The following is a 22,612-nucleotide window of genomic DNA, read 5'->3' on the forward strand; positions in this document are numbered from 1 at the left end:
AGAATACGCTTCAGAATTTCATTGAAAAACGTCGACTTAATCTGGCCTTTTGTTATGTAAAATAAATCGCTTTAAAGCCAAATTGGAAAGTGCGGAAACAACATCGGAACAATTAAAGTTGCTATTTGAAACAGTAGTCGCTGAATGGAACACTAATTCAATGCTATAGACGCGGATATTTAACATTAAATAAGTAAAGAACAGTGAAATACATTTTGGTCTTTGTTCACAATGAACTTTTCTTACAATTCAAATAGAATATTTTTAAAACTTCCTTTTTATTTACTGTTGTTGGTTTTTTGACACCTTTTATGTTTTCTACACATTGTTTTAATATCACATCACACTAATATATAAATGCGAAAGTTTGTGTGTAAGTGTGTATGTTTGATCCTCCTTTGTGCAGTGTTTACTGAAGCGATCTGGCTGAAAATTTTTAATAGATTTTACTCTGCATAACACATAGGCTACTTTTCATCCCATTACAATTCCAAGCGGGAGAAGAGGCAGGCGTCCGCTAGTTTAAAATAAGATTTTTATAGAAGAAGAAATTCTCTAAATGAGAGGCCCTTATTTTCAAAAATTGAAGATTTCAGAATAACGGTTTTTTCAAGTGCTTAGATAACTATTGACACGATACTTGAAACATAACCAAGCTTTTATAAAATTTTTGTCTATCTTTCTGTTTGTTTGGGCTAATCTCTGGAGCGTCTAAACCGATTTTGATGGGACTTTCACTGGAAGATAGAGAAGGTTATGGAGCAACATATAGGCTACTTTTTATCCCCAAAAAATATATGGTTTCCGCGAGATTTGTAAAAAACAGTATTTTAGGCGTACGAAGTCGCGGGTGTCCGCTAGTGCGAGATTAAAAAAGACTATTGCATGACATCATGCAGATTGAGACCAACACACGATCAGTTTTATCGGAAGCCGTTAGTGCTTAGGCACGTGGACTTATTGGATGGTGAGTGGCAAGCATTATATGAATGCAAAGTTACCGGTCGTCTGCCAAGTGCCTGCCACATGAACTCCAGGTCGGCAATGTGCGCGGGCACGGGCACTATGAAGCCGGTGGCGTAGGTGTTCACCACGCCCTCGCGCACGTAGTACAGTTCCGCGTCCAAGCCTGCAACAATGAAAAACTGAATGTTACTATACATTTCAATAGGTACTAACAGAACTGTATGCTACTACTACTGTGTTCTACGGAGTCACCGTGGTGGATATCCCTACAAACGGCTTATTGGTCAGCAGTTTATGTTCGTGTTCTCATTATTATGATGATGATGAATAAGATGAGTAGAATTTTTCAGAAAAGTTCAGTAATGGACTTCATCGGATGATGATATGATGATGATGATTCTTCATTATGACGCATCATTCACGTAAGTAGATCAGAACCTTCTCTCGAAAATGAGGTTTCTTTGAAAAAAGTTATATAGTTTAGCCAACGTGCCACATTACAGAACTTCACTGAAAATAATGAAACTCTACAAAAAATACTCAAAATGAACGAAAATCTAACCATGGTTATGCTCAAATACAATAGATAAGGTTTTGATACTGTATACAGACTAAAGAATTGTTGATGATATTAACAATGAAGCGTATAGTTTATAGTAATGGAATACTCAACCCTCCGCTATTTTTCTACATTATTTTGTTAAGAAACACATGAATATTTCAAATGCATTCTCTACGAAAATTGCATTATTCTAATTTCAGTGATGGACGAAATACTTAACAGAGCAAACTTTCTTAATGTAATAGTTATAGAGTTGAAAGTTGTCAAGCAAATTGTATGCAATTTTAACCTAAAGATGAATGAATGCACTCGTACAGATGGCTCATCTCCCCAGATGCTGGTTCAATTCCCGTGGGCGTAGCGCGTCAAATTATCCAACTAACTCCATTTGCTCAGTCAAAAAAGAAAAGAGTGCCGGCCGAACGATTTTCGTACTTTGGGCAAAAATGCCCAATAAAATTGCTACGTGAGTCGTTTTAGAGAGGGTAGACCACTATTTTTGGAGAGATGGTCAACGTAGGTCTGTTGTGTCGATTTTTAGGAGTATAGTGCGGTGACTATCGTGTGGAGTTTGAATCTATCTACCCTCTCTTTTCTTCTATTGTAGTACGTACCTATTTTTTTTTTTGTTATTTAAAAATATAATAAGGAACTTAAGCTAATTTATCCTTATAATCCTAACAAGTCATGTCCACGTGGAATGGTGGCAATACTAGTGGAATATAATAACTGTCTTTTTGCACATAAACACAGTTAAAAATAATTTTGGGCTTAGCAAAGGCAACGTTATATTAAAAAAGACAATTATTACGTAAATCATCAAAATATGTTACGAAAATTAGGCAAAAAAAATACATTTTCTTTTGCAATTTTTTCAATGTCAACCAAAAAAAAATCATATTTTAAACACAAACAAAATGCTCGTGTGGAGTATCCATTTCAAGAGCGCTCGTGGAAATATTAGCTCGGAGTATTAAAATCGCTAGGATAAAAAAAAAAAGTTAAAAATGAAAATGGTGGATCATCCAATCAGCGTTCATTTGGAGGCGGCAAAGCGGACGCGACTGTCAAACGGACTGAATATGAAGTGCCACTTTGCACAATTGATGAATCACTACCCCTACTTTGAACATGCACATATACCTATTAGGGTTGTCAACTTGAGGGAAATCAATTTGTTAAAGGTTAAATATATTTTTAAAAAAGATGATTAGATGCATTAGATCAGCTGTGTTATCTTTATAAGAAATGATAGTAGGTAATTTGTAAAACATAATTATAAATAGAATATTCTTTCTGAACCTACAAGTTAGCCCTTGACTACAATCTCACCTGATGGTAAGTGGTGATGCAATCTAAGATGGAATGGGGCTAACTTGTTAGGAGGAGGATGAAATCCACACCCATTTCGGTTTCTACACGACGTGTAACCGGAACGCTAAATCGCTTGGCGGTACGTCTTTGTCGGTAGGGTGGTAACTAGCCACGGCCAAAGCCTCCCACCAGCCAGACCTGGACCAATTAAGAAACCTCAGTGGTCCAGCTGGGGATCGAACCCAGGACCTCCGTCTTGTAAGTCAACTGCACATTGCACTGCGCCATGGAGACCGTCAAATGCCGTATGGTAGTTACATACAGATAGTGCTTGTGAAGTATACTTGAAATAAATGAATTGATATTGAACCTAGCGAAGGTCAGAGTTATAATTTTTAATTTGCTAAGTGCTTTCTAATTAAATTAATTATAAATAAATAAAACTACAATATATTCTGACCTTAACATAAAAGCTTACCTTATTTATTATAAGTCATCTGCTATATAATTCAGTCAACTGTTCAGTCAACTATAATAAATACTATATAACATATAACATTTTACAGAAAATATTAAATGAAAAAGTTGCAGTATGCTTGACAACCCTACACATCACGCACCCCATTCTCCCTTATACTTTCAGACAATATAGTCGTCGGACACCCTAGACATCCCTGTAGCCACTTTGAGTGCGTCGCTGTTTATCTGTTTACTATAGACTACGCATCTGTTTATAGGGGATGGAGCTTTATAATCGATTTAGTTCCTTCTACAGTAATTAATCGTGTTTTATCCAACGATATTTTATAAATAAAATTGTTGCACGCCACACTAGGTTACAAAAAATTAGTAATTCTTTTATGGGCAATTGCAGACGTTTTTATAATTAACTGCCACATATAACCACTGGCATGTCTCCCAATAAGTTCAAAGTTTTTATTAAACGTAAGCTTATAGAAAAGTCGTATTGTGGTGTTAATGATTGCTTGAAAATGAAACAATATTACATGACAGGCTACTTATATACCTATTGTTAAATGGTGATAAACTAAAAAAGGATAAACCTGGCTGAGTTTGTTGTACTTACTACCTACTACAGAGCCAGATCTCCCTCCTTATAGTATAGAGGATATGGAGCTTACACCCACCATCCGTCTATTAGCTAATATTATAAGACTTTATGCAACGCAGAAGAGTCAATTATGAGGAATGATTATACGAGTTTGTAGTTATAGTAAAATTGTAACATATCCAATTTTGTACCTATATTGAAGATATGTTGAAAATATTACTTTGTGTGTCTGTCTTTTTGTCGACCGTGTATAACGCCAAACTACTGAATGAATACAAGTGAAACTTGGCATGATTTGAGTTCATACTACAAAGAAGGTCATAGGATACTTTTGTCGAGAAAATAAAAAAGAAGGTAAAAAAAAGAGGTTGACAGTTTAGATACACCGATTTTCACGCGGGCGATGTCGCGGAAGTCCGCTAGTAATAATAAAATCCTTAAAAAAGTATCAAAATACTTGGACCTTGCTCACGAGATTACCGCCATGTGGAATGTTGAGTCAACTATTATTGTTCCGATAGTTGTTTCAGTCAATGGTCTTATAGCGAAAAGCTTCGACCAACACCTTAAGAAGCTTTCGCTTAACTGTTGGATCAAGAGTCGGATACAAAAGGCAGTGATTCTTGTGAGGAGGTTCCTCACTCTGGAGCCCTGACCACCGGTTGCTTGGACACTCAAATGTCCCGCAGCGGGAGGGTGAATTTTTTTTTTATAAATTTTTAATAATGTTTTGTATTTTATACTTATATTGTTGAAAATTTAAAAAAAAAGAAGTAATAAATAAATGAGAGATATAAATCCTTACAATTTTCCACCCTACCGACAAAGACGTACCGCCAAGCGATTTAGCGTTACGGTACAATGTCGTGTAGAAACCGAAAGGAGTGTAGATTTTCATCCTCCTCCTAACAAGTTAGCCCGCTTCCATCTTAGATTACATCATCACTTACCATCAGGTGATTGTAGTGCTAAGGCTAGGGCTAACTTGTAAAGAATAAAAACAAAACGCTGACAAAAATAAATAGTATTAATAATAAAAGACTAGTAATAAATAATATTAATTTTATTATTTAATAAAAATAATACCTCGAAAATTTTCAGTATAATGACTTAATACATAAAGGAAAATGTAATACTTTTAAACACTCAGCAAGCTCGGAAAGCTCGAGAGAAAAAGTAACCTCTCGAGGTCTCAAGAAAGACCGTTAACATTCCTTGCCTAAGTACCATAAGAAAATTGTAATTTCCTTTAATTGTTTTTATGCAGAAATTAAAAAAAAAAGGGTTTTGTTATAACGTAGTGTAAGTGTAGGTACAAAATATAAATAATTGGAATGGTGCACGATTTAAGCAATGAGTAAATTTTAAAAGTCGTAGTCAGAGTAGTCCGAGTATTGTTTATTTTTTCCTAGATTTAGGTTTCTTATTTACTAGATCAACTATTTATACCCAACCCTACCTACAAAACGGTACCGCCAAGTGATTATCGTTCCGGTATGATGTTGTGTAGAAACTGAAAGGGGTGTGGGTCCTCCTCATAACAAGTTTACCCACTATTCGTCCACTTCAAGAAACTACAATGCGCTAACACACAATGTTCCATACAGCATAAAAATCAAATTAATTTTTCTCAATCAATTACTTATTTTTTTAGATTATAATTTTAATCAAATCAAATTGGACATTAATTTAATTCTCTTTCAATAACAACAAATAAATAAAAATCTTGTTAAAATAATAATAAATAATGATTTCTCATTTACGTTTGCTAGTCAATTAATAGGTTTATCTCATTATTTTATTTTCGTCGTTATCAACCCTTATTCGGCTCACTGCTAAACTCTAGTCTCCTCTCAGAATGAGAGGGGTTAGGCCAATAGTCCACCACGCTGGGCCAATGCGGATTGGCAGACTTCACACACGCAGAGAATTAAGAAAATTCTCTCGTATGCAAGTTTACTCACGATGTTTTTTTTTTCCTTCACTGTTTAAAACACTTGATATTTAATTTCTTTAAATGCACACAACTGAAAAGTTGCAGGTACATGCCCCGGACCGGATTCGATACCACACTCTCCGGTAACGGAGGCAGTGGTCATATCAATTGGGCTATGACGGCTCTCATTATTTAATTAAAAAAAATCTTAAACTAATGGAAAACAATATTATCCGCGAGTAACATAGGCCTTATTTTATGGCCGCATACATCAGGTACGATAACTACTCAAGTTAAACCACGAGATGTCCATTATTAGGTCCGTATTTCATAATTGAATATCTTAGAAATTTAAACTATCATGAGTGTTATTCTTTTATTAATTAGGTCACAAGACAGATCTAACGCTGTGTTGCAGGAACCAGCTCATGATTAAGGGCCCCTTATGGTTTCGAAACTAGTCGAGCTTACACCAACGTGACGTGAGTTTTAGACGTGTTCAACGATAAGTAGTAAAACATCTTAATAAATCTCACGAGACACTCAACAAAAACAGTACACGGTATCCTTTGAAACAATCACGCTCTAATTATATGGGAACGTATACTAACGAACAGATGAGCATCCCCGCGGCGATTCCTTTGTTGCGAGCGCGCGAATATGCACCTCGTTACAAGATTCAATCTAGGAACTTGTTAATGAGATCCCCCTTAGTACTATTACTACGGGGTTATACGGAAAACGCGCCCTCTTTGCTGTGCATGTTGGTAGTGTAAGGACAAAAACACACTAACGTTTTGTCGCTCGATGGAGTACTCTTATGTAACATTATTATTAATGCGACTGGGAGTTTGTTACGTGTTCACCTTGCCTTTATACAACGATTATCATGAACGTGGAAAATTATCAGTACCTGTCAGAGGGAAAGAAAAATATGGAAATTTTTATCGAAATTTTCAAGGAAACGAAAATAGTTTTGGGAGTTTTAGACACTAAATTTAAATTACCAGATGCAAAATTTTGTCATAATTATTACCGTCGGTGTTTAAAGGGTGATGGCTTTTTTACCAATGGTGTCATTAGTTTTATCAAATGGTAGCAGACGTTCCGTAGTTTTATTCGCCTAGTTCCTATTCTCGTTGGAATAGGTACGGGGCACGGGGTCGGAGAATCCAAATATTACCTCGTTATAATAAATAGGTAATATTTGATTTTAGATTAGATCAGTCCAAAGCTATATTTGAACTCGACTTTTAACAAAAAATATATTTTTACGTATTTTTTTTTCCAAAATATTTTTTACAATCAAACTCAATAACGTCATTAGGATCATGTTCAGAAATAATAACTATTGCTGTAATAATAGCTGTTGCTTTGTGCTAATGCGTCCTACATCAAACTTTTAGTCGCGCGTCAAATCGCTGGTTTGGTCTACAACTAGTTCTAATTCATATTTTGTTTTTTTCACACATTTACACTAGCATATTTGCTCGTTAGCCATGGCTTTACGTTATCGAGTCATGTTAGCTTTCGTTACCGTGAGTTATGTCACGTATAATAATTCAAACAGTGGGCAAACAAGTGACACGCACCGCGATTTTCATTTAATGGCCTATATAATGAAAAAAACACTTCCGGTTTTTGCATTTACTGAAACGAATTATTATTAGCAGTTCAGTGACCTCTGTAGTATTTTACAGATTAGATATTTTATTATAATATTCTGTTAATTTGGTACAAAGGTTTTTTATGTGGCTTACAGTAAAACCGGTAGAAATCGTCACGACGTAACGGAAATACGTCAATTGAAGTACCAGGGCAATAGATAATATAGGAGGATTTACACATTAACAACAATGGTATAAAGTACTAGGATAATATAAACTGTTAGGAGGTTCTATTTATTTTTTTCAAATGTTACAGTAAGGCTGGGTTCACAAGGCTATGTTTTTTTTGTTAGTTTTTTTTTTTGTCTTAGTGACTTTGAAGACCTGGATATACGTAATTATTTTTAGAATTAATTATTCTGTAACTGTAAAGTGTATTAAACAAATATATTCTATTTATTATCCAGGGTGCTAGGGAGTATTTCCCATAACTATAGGCACGAAAAAAAAAATGTCTAAGGAACATTTAGTCTTCAATGAATATTTTCGGAGTAAAAATATTTCTTTTGTAAGTAGATCTTAAATTGTGACCCCGATATCGCATCCTTATATAATGTTCAAGCCAAACTTATTTTAAGGATACATTTAAATTCCCTGTATAATATTAAAATTTAATGTAACTTGAAAACAAGCTAGACGATTTGAATGAAAATTTAGTATTTCCTTAAGATTTGCTTTTTAAGTTAATTGGGTGTTTTCATACGCTAATAATAATTGGTAATAGAAGTCTAAAAGGAGCGGATTTCAGGAGCCGTGAAGAGCAAAGTGTCCATAATACACTTTAACAGCTAGCGACACGCACTCCGGTTTCAGTGTAATGAGCCATTACACGTAATTACTGACAATGTGGTTACAGTGAGCCTGTAATTTGGGTCATTTTACTGAGCTTTAATAGTCAATGCAGTAATAGAGTCCGTTTACGTTATTAACTTGTCTACGGATTTAAAGTTATAATTAGCTACCCAATTACACGCATTTGACTAAACTATGAGGTAATTTATCGTTACACACATTGATGTCTCAATTTTTTTTACTCCTATATTATATAAAAACTAGCGGTACCGGTCAAGCTTCGCTTATGTGCACTTCTTCCCTATCCCTACCCCTACACTACCCAACTCCTACTCCTACCCTACCCCTACTCTACCCCTACTCTACCCTACTCCTGAATTCATTTGTAACAAAAAATGTGATAAGTGAAGAACCGCTCGACCGATTTTGTGTAAACTTCACATAAACCGTCACTACCCTAATCCTATCGCTACCCTACGGCTACCCTACCCCTACTCCCACCCTACACCTATCCATTCTCCTGAATTCATTTGCAACAAAAAATGTGATAAGCGCAGAGCCGCTCAACCTATTTTGTGCAAAATACACATAAACCGTCTACTAAATAGTCCGAACAACGACTAAAACATCTGGTTTGTATAGGTGAGCCAGTTTTTGAGTTTTAAAATTACAACGAAAAGTGGCATTGATTTTTATACTCGTTTAAATAGACAACAGTATACAACTTGTAAACAAAGCGATCTTTTAAAATTATTTTTTAAAAGAATATGCCCAATATATCCGATAAATTACAATTAATTGGAAATACAGTGTTGAGAATAGGTTCCACAATAAATGCAATGGGGGAGATACTCGTAGATCTTTCAATGTTTCGTTGCGTATGTTATAATTAACAAAAAAATTTAAAAGACTGTCAAACTTTTGTTTCAATATCTACAAGTATAAAACTGACAAAGACAAGTAGCTTTATCACTAGCTTACTTCTAACATTTAAACAAATAAAGGAAAGTGTACACTTTCAGTGCAGCTAAGTTGAGGATAAAATCAGATTTCAAATAGTCACGGCCCAAAATCACGTCTCAAATAAACAAGGTCTAAATATTAGCCCTCCACAAAAGCCATCCCAGACATCATATACAACGGTATCTTAGCATACCGTAATTCAAAGATAAGCCAGTATTGCCTTGCTAGTGTATTTATTCGGCAAAGTTTCAGGGGCATTTATTAAAATGGCGATAACCGTGTATTTATTGTTTCGTTCTTTGTTAAATACACGCGAGCGAATGCTTACGGGCGTTTGAATTTACCATGCCGGAGTTTATCTAGTTCGTTTCGGTGGACGTGACAAAAGCTGGAAAATTTTGTATGCAAATATTAGAAATTTTAACTGTATCCGTGAAACAAGAGTTCGTTTGAATGGTTTTTGTAGTTTTATGTTACGATATATTTTTCGTTACACTGTATAATTTTTGACGGCCTCCGTGGCGCAGTGGTATGCGCGGTGGATTTAATGACGGAGGTTCTGGGTTCGATCCCCGGCTGGGCCGATTGAGGTTTTCTTAATTGGTCCAGGTCTAGCTGGTGGGAGGCTTCGTGTTGTTGTGTTCGTGTTCGTTCGTCGTGGCTAGTTACCACCCTACCGACAAAGACGTACCGCCAAGCGATTTAGCGTTCCGGTACGATGTCGCGTAGAAACCGAAAGGAGTGTGGATTTTCATTCTCCTCCTAACAAGTTAGCCCGCTTCCATCTTAGATTACATCATCACTTACCATCAGATGAGATTGTAGTCAATATATACGACATATTGTATATATACCATTAGTGTCTCTATTATGATGTCGTAGCCTAACGAAAGTAACGATTTAGATATTAATATATGATTTATTTAAAATAGCTGAATTTGGGGAGAAAGACCTTAGCTAGATGTACGATGAATTTCTTTAAACTGACACGAATATTTCAGCATTTTTCATAAGTATTAATAACTATGAACAGAATTTCTAACACGAACTTTTTTCGAATTTTTATAACTAAATAATGAACAAACAGCAGTTTTGATTGATTAATGATCAGATGAAATTAGAGCATATCTACTTAACAATTAAAATTAAAATTTACATACAAAAGTATGGACATTAAAATAATGTTTGTCTTTACGGCTGGAAATTACTGTACATTTATACAATCTATATCCATACTCTATACTACTATATTAAGCTGAAAACTTTGTTTGTTTGATGTTTGATTGAACGCGCTAATCTCAAGAACTACTGGTCCGATTTGAAAAATTCTTTCAGTGTTAGATAGCCCATTTATCGAGGAAGGCTATAGGCTATATATTATTCCCGTACTCTTACGGAAACGAGAACCACGCGGGTGAAACCGCACGGCGTCAGCTAGTCGGTGATAAATGTAAACACACCCTTATGTATACAACATTTTTGAAGAATTATTCGTATTATTTATTATTTAATAAGAAACCAACTTCAGATTATCCTTAGGAAGTGTTGTACGCCAATAATTTTCAATTACAATTCGGAAGGCAACGCGCAAGGCGGAGCAAACTAAAGGATTTATCTCCGAAAATGAGGCCCAAAGCAAATTGAAATTTATAGTTACGATAACGGAGTTCGGTAGACCCCATAAATTCTGTGGCTAGGCATTTTATATTTTTGACATTTTGATGAAGTACGCTTAGAAATGTGGGTGTAATTTTATCTTTTATGTTGGTAATGATCATAATCTTTGAATCATAATTTATTGTATTTTGTGAAGAAAATGTTTATTAGAATTAAGGGAAGTACCAACAAGTGACACAACTATTTTAGTAGATTTTATACTTTGGTGATTTCAATGAAATTATTTTGAGAATTTGGAAATTTTTAATGTTATTACCAACAGCAAAATATGAATTTAATTATTTACTATATACCTGTAAGTACTCGTTATTTAACTTTATAATTTGTAATGAAAAATATTTTTTTTAACTAAATATATTTTTACTACATTTTTTGCGATAATTATTTCGATTAAACCCATCATGTTGTCCCACTTTGAACATCTTTTACTTGTTTCAAATCATCGCCTCTTCCGGAGAAAGCCTTTTGTAAACTTTTTCCATCGTTAGGACGGTTTTTATTAAAATTAACGTCCTTTTGAAGTTCGCGTCCCCGGAAATTGATTGTAATTTCCGCGTAGAAATAAATGCTGTAGTGCTTTTTTTGTTTTTAATTGCTATAATTTATATTATCTTGATCACGATCCTGAAATTGAGCTCCGAGTTTAGGTATGAAATATTGGCCTTTTGTTTCTCCGAGAAATTCCTATTCGCAGCCTGGAGTTGTATTGGAGTTGTATATGGAGTTACTTTTCCCTGCCTCCAGTTCTGGTCGTTATTTTTAACAACGAATATTTTGAATAGGAAAGATTTGATTCTCTGTTTGTTTGCATCGAATAGACTCTAAAACTACTGGACCAATTAGAAAACTTTTTTCACCATTAGATTCCTACTTTATCCCTAATTAATATAATAGGCTATATTTTATGACTATATTTCTACGACATCTACGGCAAGAGGAACTAAGCAGGTGAAACCACGTGACCAAAATAAATATCTGTTAATAGCAAAACTATTAATAGATATTTATTTTGGTAAATATAGATTTTTCATTATTAAAGAAAGGCATAACTTAAGCATCGGCGTTGAAAGGATTTAACTCTGTAATACTATGTCACGGCACGTTAGGTTTAATTACAATTACAAAGGGTAATTATAATGAAACCAGCTAAAGGTGTTCGGAGGTTTCACCGCCGTGAAATTCCATGGATTATTCATAACGCGTGTATTATGCTTTCTTTTAATTTCTTAAATGACTCAACGCTTTCCACGACGTCGAGGCGACGGCGTTGGCGGCTTAATTTTGTTAAGTAATTAGATTCTCTTTTAATATGCTGATGAAGGTGTTTTGTATGTGCATACGAACACGAGCCAATTTTAGCTTCGCAGCGTAATTTTTCTTCGCTTTTGTGTTTATATATTTTTTTTTTATTCTTTACAAGTTAGCCCTTGACTACAATCTCACCTGATGGTAAGTGATGATACAGTCTAAGATGGAAGCGGGCTAACTTGTTAGGAGGAGGATGAAAATCCACACCCCTTTTTGGTTTCTACACGACATCGTACCGGAACGCTAAATCGCTTACCGGTACGTCTTTGCCGGTAGGGTATAGGGTAGGTATATTTGCCAATTATTAACATTTTGAAATTTGTTAATATTTTTCATGTGTTCTTGGTGTTTCTCTATTCTATTTCTACGGTTAGTTGGTTAGGTTTCTATTTCATTAATACACATACACAACAATTAAGCATTTTTTTATCTATCCCGTCAAGCAGCGTGGCATTCCTCATAATATAAATAGTTTAACTGTAAATATTAAACGTGATAGCTTAGTGAAGTGCTGTAGCCCGTAGGTTCGAATCCGAAATCCATGCTCCTCCAACTTTTCAGTTATGTTCATTTTAAAGAATTAAATATCACGTGTCTCAAAACGGTCAAGTACATCATGAGGAAATCTGCATATATGAGTATTTTCTCAATTCTCTACGTTGATCCAGCGTGGTGGACTATTAGCCTAAAACCTCTCACTTTGAGAAAAGACTTTTGTTCAACAGTAAGCCAAATATGTGTTGGTGATGATGATGAAATGAAAAGTCTTCGAACAGTGCGTGTTGCCAGTGATGACCAATGGTTCCGAGACTTGGTCGCTAACTATGGGCCTCATAAGAAGGCTTAGAGTCACACAGCGGGCGATGGAACGAGCTATGTTAGGAGTATCTCTGCGTGATCGAATCAGAAATGAGGAGATCCGCAGAAGAACCAAAGTCACCGACATAGCTCAACGAGTTGCGAAGCTGAAGTGGCAATGGGCGGGGCACATAGTTCGAAGAGCCGATGGACGTTGGGGTCCCAAAGTGCTGGAATGGCGACCCCGCACTAGTAAGCGCAGTGTTGGCCGACCCCCCACCAGGTGGACTGACGACATCAAGCGAGTCGCAGGGATTCGCTGGATGCAGGCGGCTCAGTATCGTGATGTTTGGAAGTCCCTACAAAAGGCCTATGTCCTGCAGTGGACGTCCATCGGCTGATATGATGATGATGATGATGATGATGATGATGATGAATACCATAACAAGAGAGCCTGGCCTTTGCACTCTCCAATGTGACTTATTCATAGCATTTCCCATTCAAAAAAATGTTCTCTAGGATCAACCTTTCACAGTTTAATAACACAATTTTATTATATTTTGTGAACGTAGGCGTAACACGTGCTATCCTCATTAGTGAGCTCAAAGATATTTTTATACGAAGATATTTTATTACAAGAAATATTTTCATTTGCAGATTAAGCTTAGTACAAAATAAAGCAAGTTTTATTTTCCTGAGATCAGATTTTTATCCCACGCTTAAGCTATCGTGGATAACCGCTACTACGTTAACAAGAAGATTGAACACACTCGCGTTAACACAAAGCTTTCTCTACTATTCTTAATTAAACAACCAACTCGAACACAAAACGATACGAACGTGAAAATCTCGCAACACAATCCCAACCCCGTTGGAAATGAAACAAATGGTGTCATGAAAATTAAAATTAAACCCGCCGTGTACAAGGAACCACAAATTACATTCCACAAAGAGTCGTGGGAGCCACGGAGTGTTCACGACAAGTGCGCCATTAGTCAAATCTTGTGACCGAGCAAAAACATTATTAGAGACCGCCGCAATATCACAATTGCTGTCGAGCAACTACATTTGTTGCTGAATTGTTATGAAAGCTTTCATTGCTCGCAAGTAGCGAACATTGTGATGTGCATTAAATTAAAACTTCAGTACAGTTAGATTGGACGTGGAGTCACGCACTTGTGAACATTGTGTGTACGGTTAAAGTTAAATCCTATGACTGTTAACAAACACTCCTCTTTCCACTCAAGTCACTCTCCCCTCCTATTCCAAGTAAAGTAAGTATATCGCAAGTCGTTGCCGCCAACCGATCGCTACCCCTCTCTAAATCTCTACTCTTTTCGTAAGACAAGTCACACCACCTAGCGTCGGCACAAGCCAATACGAGATCCAACGACGTCATATCCGTCTCGGACTACTATTTTTTACAATCCATTAATATTACTATTCATTTTGCTGTAGAAAAAAATAGTAAATAGTATTGGATCTACCGATATTAGCATGCTATTAGTCAAATCTTGTGACCGAGCTAAAATACTATTAGAGACCGCCGCAATATCACAATTGCTGTCGAGCAACTACATTTGTTGCTGAATTGTTATGAAAGCTTTCATTGCTCGCAAGTAGCGAACAGTTGTGATGTGCATTAAATTAAAACTTCAGTACAGTTAGATTGGACGTGTCAACTTCGTAATATTTTCCAACATTAGTTGACTAACAACAATGCAATAGACTACTTTTAGCAGAGTCAGAAGTGGATTACAAAAATAAGAAAGCCAATGTCGAAGGTTATGTTTCACAGTATTTGTCAGGAAAACTTAAAACAAATCAAACTGTAACTCAAATTAAGACCGTAGAATGGCAGAGAATGACCTTGAGTGGAGTCACGCACTTGTGAACGTTGTGTGTAGGGTTAAAGGATCCTTTGACTGTTAAGAAATAAAACGAACAGTTATTGTGATTTGTATTAATTCAAAACTCCTGCACATAGATTTGACAACTTCGGGATAACCTTCAACATCAATAATTGACTTATAATATTACAGTATACTAAATTAATATTCTTATTTATTTCGCTTTAAAAATTTAGTGACTATTGACTACCTACTATATTATGATCTACCGACAAATGCGCCATCTTGTGAACAAGCAAAAAAATTATTATATTGTCGCAATATCACAATTTCGGTCGATAAACTACCTTCATTTGTTACTGAATTGCTTTTGTTGTCCGCAAACAATTGTTTTGTGTGTAAAATTAAAACTCCTGCATAGCTTTAACGTGTCAACGTCATACCAATATAAATTCCAACATTAGTTGACTAAAATCACTGCAGTATTCTTAGTTAAGTGCTTTAGAAAAGTAAGTAACATATGTTTCAGATTTGTTAATTAGCACTGAATCAACGATGCGTTATTGCGTACTAAACGTGCTTTCAATCAAGCGCAAGCGAATAAAAAAACCATTAAAGATAAAATAAATATTTACGTCGAAAATAAATAAATCTATAAATTAATATGTTCAATCAAGCAATAAAATGCCTCCACGACATCAAATGTACGTGCTTTTATTTGCTCAAATTTGTTCCGCGCCGCCGCACAGTGCGATCCGACGATCGGCAAATAAACAAACTCTCCCTCTTTGACCTCGACATTTGCCAAAGTCGACTATTAATCCCAAAGATATTACCCGATATTGATATTCCATCGGATTTCCGCTTTTTTTTTTCCTAATAAAAGAACGTAACATTCCGGCTTTGGGGATAACAATGACATTACTTCAGGGTTAAGTGGATTTCGCACGCGAGTTGGCTCATTTGCAACAAGTGGTCGTAACCGAATATAACATAGAACGCATAAAATAATAATTAGCACGTTGATTTTTTTATAAATTTTCAATAGTGTTTTGTATTATATTTTTATATACAATTTAAAAAAAGACAGAAAAAGAAATGAAAAAAAAGATAAAAAAAAACTTGCAATCAATCACAACATGCTTCCTGTAAATAGGGGTGATAATTCGGAAAACGTTACGTATAAAATCAAATAACAGAAGGTATTAATGCGAAATTGAAATTTAATTCAAACATCATTAATTTGATTCGGATGTTCCCTTGTCGAGATAAAATTTCCACCTACGGATTTCCACTCTCGTGGAAAATCACACAATAACACGTTTGCAGGTATTGAAATATGGTAATAATTAAAATAAGTAGTGCGAAATTGAAAATTATGAATAATCCTCTAGTACCTATCAATACCACCACCATGACCAAAAAGTTTAATTATTATCTACTATAAATAATTTATGCATTACAAACTTTTATCATAGCGGACGCCCCGTGGTTTCACCTGCGTAGTTCCCGTTCCCGTGAGAATATGGGGATTACAAACTATAGCCTATGACAGTAAGAAATATCCTGGAATTTTAGTGGAAAAATAATTATCAAAATCGGTTCAGTAGATCCAGAGATTATCCCCTACAATATTAGAAACTTTACCTCTCATTTTCTCTCATTTATTTATTTCTCCTTGTTATACTAGCTTACCTATTTATCGTTATACTAGCAGATTTCGCAAGGTTTCACCCGCGTAGGTGCCGTTCCTGTAGGAATACGGGGATAGTGTAGCTTCCCAACAGTGAAAAAATTTTTCAAATCGGTTCAGTAGTTCCAGAGCATATTCAAAACATACAAACAATCTTAAAAAAATATATCTATAGCGTTATATATGATGGACGTCCACTGCAGGAAATAGGCCTTTTAAAGGGACTTCCAAACATCACGATACAACTGAGCCACATTCAGCGAATACCTGCGACTCGCTTAATGTCGTTAGTGCATCTGGTGGGGGGTTGACCAACACTGCGCTTTCTAGTGCGGGGTCTTCCCATCCAGCACCTTGGGACCCAAACGGCCATCGGCTCTTCGAACTAATTTCCGAGTTTCCGAGATTAAGATTATATAAAAACATAACAAGAAATAAGCTGGGTATTCGATTTTAGGAGTGGGTACTATAATTAATATTCAAACGGTCGTGTCTCTCGGTGTTAAGTTTAACTTAACTGTGGAGATATGAGACTTAGCTAGAGTTGGAATAGAGTTTATTTATTGACTCTAAAATGACAGTTTTTTCCTAAAATATCATGCATGACATGATAGAAGCAATATTGCTGGAGCAATAAACTCGCACGTGCATACACAGTAAAAAACTAAACAGAGCAATATTTCCATCAGTGGGAACACATCGGGTCAAGTTAGTGAACGTATTGCTCACGCGTGGTGTAAATGTAAACACTTTGCAGCTCGTTAAATTTATCGTTAAAACTATTGTTTACTTTGAAAATTGACGCCTTTTAAATTAATCATCGGCAGTTTTTTTCAACAATGGTTTAGTTGATCAGTATATACTCGTAAATATTAGAATTAAATTGCGCGAATCACATTTCTGTAGAGTTGGTGCTAAACGGACCTAAGTAAGTTTTTGTATGAAACGAGATTGTAGTGCCAATATATGCCATTTTTGTGCTAAAAGGGCTTTATATTGTTAATAGTCTACTAACAGTTATCTGGATTGTCATCATCGTTATCAGCCTAATTTATTAGCTTACTATAGGCTAAGAATAGAACTACAATGCTGCTTCTACGCGAAGAATATTATTTAACTCTTTAATATCAATAATAACAGTGACTTAACGTGCTTGCCAAGCGAATATAGGTTCAGTAGCCCTACAGTGGATTTTTACAGACTGAGACTTTCTAAAAAAGAAAAGCTTATAGAAATATTCCCCATCCAAGACACAATCTCAGAACTTCATGATCTGAAGCTGTATATGCTATTCACTGGACCAATGAAACAGTGCTAAATAATATATACAGGCATCCAAACAACTGAGAATCACTGACCAAGTGAGAACCGCTCTCCATGGTTCACACGAATGGAATTGTGACGGATAGTGAGGCTTGCCACCACACTTAAATGACGACCACGACCACTCTGTCATGCTGGGGCCACACTAACGGGAAACGCCGTGAATTAAGGCGTTAAACCTTAGTGTAGCCACGATTTAACGCGTTAATATTCATCGGCATTAAGAATGGCGTTAGACGTTAAGTGATAGCTCGAGTGTCGGTACATCATTAATGTTAAGTCCTTTAAGTGTGGCCACTGCAATAAGGCCTTAATTAAATATATCTAGAGTGTAGCGACAAAGATGAAGAAACACAACTGTATTGCCGCGAGCAGAACCTACAGATAAAGCGGCTTGGTGTACATACGAATAAAAAAACCAAACACATTGATAATGTGTTGTCAAATCAAACGACCCCCAATGGGCAAGGTGGACGCTCCAAAAATGATAAGCGCGATAAACGCATCCATATATTTCAGTGGCTATTTTGTGCTCTGACGCCATTTTTGCTAACGAAGGACTATTGGGATTCATTATCTCCTTTCCCTGATTAATGCGACGCCATGATTTTATATTTGAATTATTTGTGAGCGGATTATGAATGTAGGTTTGTGGTTGTAATGGTTATCATTTGCGAGGCATTGTTGGTTGCTCGTTCGGAATTCTAAGCGGTATTCCATGTTGTGGATGCAATAAATCACATTAGTATTTTAACCAATATTAGAAATGCGAATGTTAATTTGTTTATTTGTTGCGCAACACACACGCTTAATTTACTTACCTAAAGGGCCACGTTTTGAAAACATCAACTCTAAATCCGAAAAGAGGTAAAGTTCGTGTGGTTGTAGGAGGTAATCTCTGGATCTACTGGACCGATTTGGAAAATTGTTTTACCAATAGAAAGCTACGTTATTTGCGAGTGTCATAGGCTATGTTGATCCCCATATTCACACGGGAACGGGAACTACGTAAATGAAAGCGCCGGGCGTCATATAGCGGAATTTCTGCGTCTTTTAGAAATTTTGTATTATTTCCGAAACTATTTAATTAATTAACATACTGTAAAAGGCAAATCTTATCTCCATAATATCCTTGTGATTATTAAATAATTTATTTTAATAAGGATTAAAGTTTAGTTGTATAAATAATGACGTAAACCTAAGTATATAAAATTAATAATTTTTAAAACACAAAAGGTACTATATCTGCTAATATATAGAAGATAGATATATGGTGTCGCGGACTTTTTTGTAGAACTTTTAAAGATACATAAAGTTTTCATACATTAATTTCAATTTTACACAATAGTTAAGGCAGCGCATGCGAATAAGTCTGTTTAAAGTAAAGTTAATTCAAATAAATGAATCCGTGATTCATATTAAGCTAGATACCGAACTCAGTGTTTCCTAAGTGGCAAAATAAATTTTGGAAATTGTTTGGAATGGAAAGCTACATTCTTAGACTTTTGTTTCCTATATTTCTACAGGAATGGGAACTACGTCTGCTAAGTAATTAATAAATGTTTAAACAGATGTCTGGTGCTGATTTTTGTAAAAACCAACTTAGCAGGAAGTCGAAAACCGACAAGGCTACCTATTGTAATATATGCAATATATCCTACCTATATATGCAATATATCCTACCTATCATTATTAGTGCTGACTATCATAGTTGCAGATAAAACAACGTCTGTTGTGATTTGTTTTATTTTGAAATTTTACAGTAAAAAAATGCGGCGAAAATACAACAATTACAAATATTTTTGTTAAAATTAAGTTTATGTTTACTAGGAAATGTCGCATCGAATGCAGAAAAGCTAAAATATATGATTTTTTATATAATCAAGTTAAAATCTTTTTATTGTTCTTGAAACTTTAAAAGGACCCTATTTATTTTACAAACATCTCGACAATGTTATATGCACGAATTAGTCAATACTGATTAACCCACAATTCTTATAAAAATATAAATATTCAAAAGTAGTCAAATACCCAATTTGTAACAGTCAATAAATTATACAGCGTGTTTTAAATTTAGCCACCTCAAACACCGCAACTCGTATATCACAAAACCCGTTACCTGTCATAACACGAGACGCTACAAATCACAATAGTTAATGAAGTTAACCCGAAACCACCCAATTTGTATCGACTATCACCCACTCGACATCACGTCGCCATGTTGGGTATACATACCTATCAATCAGTTGAACTGGGGTTCAATTAAAAAGTAACGGAAAACATATTCTCGAATTTTATCATATACAGTTTATTTCAGGCACTGTTCCCTCCATAAAAGAGATGGGGCTTGTACCCACAGCGCTACTTTAATGCGGATTGGCGAGCTTAGGACTAATGTTTGCTTTGTAACGGACACTATAGCTTGGCAACTTCGTTCGTAACACTCCTGATGTACCGCGCGAGCCAGGGGAGCGTGTAGCAATGAATGAAAAACCCATGACGCACGTCATTTCCCCGCACGCACAATTTTACACCCGCGCAATATTTCCCCCTGTCGCCCGCATATCATGGGAGTGTTATCAACGAACTTGCCACACTATAAGTAGATATCAGATGTAAATGACACTAGCCAGCGCTCTTTCAGGCATGGGTGTAACTCTGTCAACTATTCAACTAAGAGTTTCTGGGAAGAAAGAAGAGCTAAATATTTCATAGCCCAGCCCAAATATCAAACCCAAGACCTCGTGATTAAAAGAAGAATTTTTATTTGACATTGGGGACTTTCTTGATAACTTAGTCAAACTAGGAATACTAGGAAGGCCCATGTTTTGAATTCGTTAAATAAAAAAAGAACAATTCAAATGGATGGATTCGTGATCCATATTTATCTAGATACCGCATGCAGTCTATCCTAGCGTGCCGAAAGTATTTATACACCGCACCAATTTGCTGCACTTCTGCAGGATGTTTCCTCGTTTTTGGTTTTGTATCGATATTGTTCGATGAATTGTATATTGGATATAGCTACTAATAATGCGTGACAATTACAATAACTTCAAATAATCTATTTCTAAACTGCTGCTCTCATGAATCCATGCAGTTGACGGCCTCCGTGGCGCAGTGGTATGCGCGGTGGATTTACAAAACGGAGGTCCTGGGTTCGATCTCCGGCTGGGCATATTGAGATTTTCTTAATTTGTCCAGGTCTGGCTGGTGGGAGGCTTCGGCCGTGGCTAGTTACCACCCTACCGACAAAGACGTACCGCCAAGCGATTTAGCGTTCCGGTATGATGCCGAAAGGGGTGCTTATTTTCATTCTCCTCTTAACAAGTTAGCCCGCTTCCATCTTAGACTGCATCATCACTTACCATCAGGTGAGATTAAAAAAAAAAAGTTGAATTGAAGCATGTCAATTGTATTTCATGCTATAGCTTGGCAATTTCGTTGATGACACTCCCATGATATGCGGGCGACGGGGGGAAAGAATGCGCGGGTGTGAAATCATGCGTGCGGGGAACCACGCATCGGTCGTGGGTTTTTCATTTATCGCTACACACCCCCCTATCTGCGCGGATCATCAGGATTATTACGAACGAATTTGCCAAGCTATAAATATAAATCTCAGAAACATTAGCACTTTCGCACGAGCGCTTGTTTATCGGATGTTCATGTGTGTTCATACTATATTTGAAACAACGCTCGTGCGAATGCTTGCGCCTTCGGAAAAAAAAGTCCCCGCAAAAAGCCGCAAACTGTCACAACATGAGACCCAACAAATCGGAATAGTTAATGACGTCGGGCGGAGTCAAACCAATTTGTATCGAACATACACCCACTCCATCATACGTTGTGACGAATTACGCGTCCGTATACGTTGCAATCTGTCAGCCCGGTGTCCAATTAAAAGGGAACGTAAAACGCGCTAAATTGTTGGACATTATTAAAATTCTCCAGTGTCAGTTGCTGTATAAGGAAAATCGTGGAACTTTGGTACGTTCCACCTAGTGAAAAGGCGATTTGAAAACGGTTGTTAGTTACGACTTTAAGCGTATAATAGTGAAAGACATGTATTATTTAAAATATAGTAGTATATTATTTTATTACTATATATTGACTGCAACTTCATTGTTTTTCTAACTCTCAGTACGCAGGGTAGAGTGGGTACTTTTTCATAGACATATCTTTTTTTATTATTATTCTCTACAAGTTAGCCCTTGACTACAATCTCACCTGATGGTAAGTGATGATGCAATCTAAGATGGAAGCGGGCCAACTTGTTGAAAACGCTAAATCGCTTGGAGGTAAGTCTTTGCCGGTAGGGTTCTAACCACGGGCAAAGCCCACCAGACAAATCTCGACCACTTAAGAAAACCTCAATCGGCCAAGCCGGGGATCGAACCCAGGACCCATCTCGTAAATCCACCACGCTCACCACTGCGCCACGGAGGCTGTCTTAGGTTATATTTTTTCGTTTACACTTACAAACAAAGTATTATTATATATATACACCATGAGAATACTATAAAGAGGTAGTTTGTGAGTTTGGAGGGAATAATCACTGGATTTCAAAAATTCTTTTACCAATAGAAAGCCACGTTATTTGCGAGTGTCATATTTTATGTTTTATCCCCGCATTCTCACGGAAACGGGAACTGCGAGGGTGAAACCGCGGGGCAGCCTAGTACCCAATA

General features: G+C 36.2%; 1 protein-coding gene across 1 annotated transcript in view; it reads right to left on the reverse strand.

Moving 5' to 3' along the window:
* LOC112052649 (tyrosine-protein kinase Dnt-like) overlaps positions 1–22,612 on the reverse strand; it is a 70,850-nt gene that overhangs the window by 39,408 nt on the left and 8,830 nt on the right. The window contains exon 3 of the mRNA XM_024091821.2: positions 1,002–1,129. Coding sequence (XP_023947589.1) covers positions 1,002–1,129 — 128 coding nt within the window. The remainder of the gene's footprint in view (positions 1–1,001; positions 1,130–22,612) is intronic.

Source organism: Bicyclus anynana, chromosome 1, assembly GCF_947172395.1.
Source record: "Bicyclus anynana chromosome 1, ilBicAnyn1.1, whole genome shotgun sequence".
Classification (NCBI taxonomy): domain Eukaryota; kingdom Metazoa; phylum Arthropoda; class Insecta; order Lepidoptera; family Nymphalidae; genus Bicyclus; species Bicyclus anynana.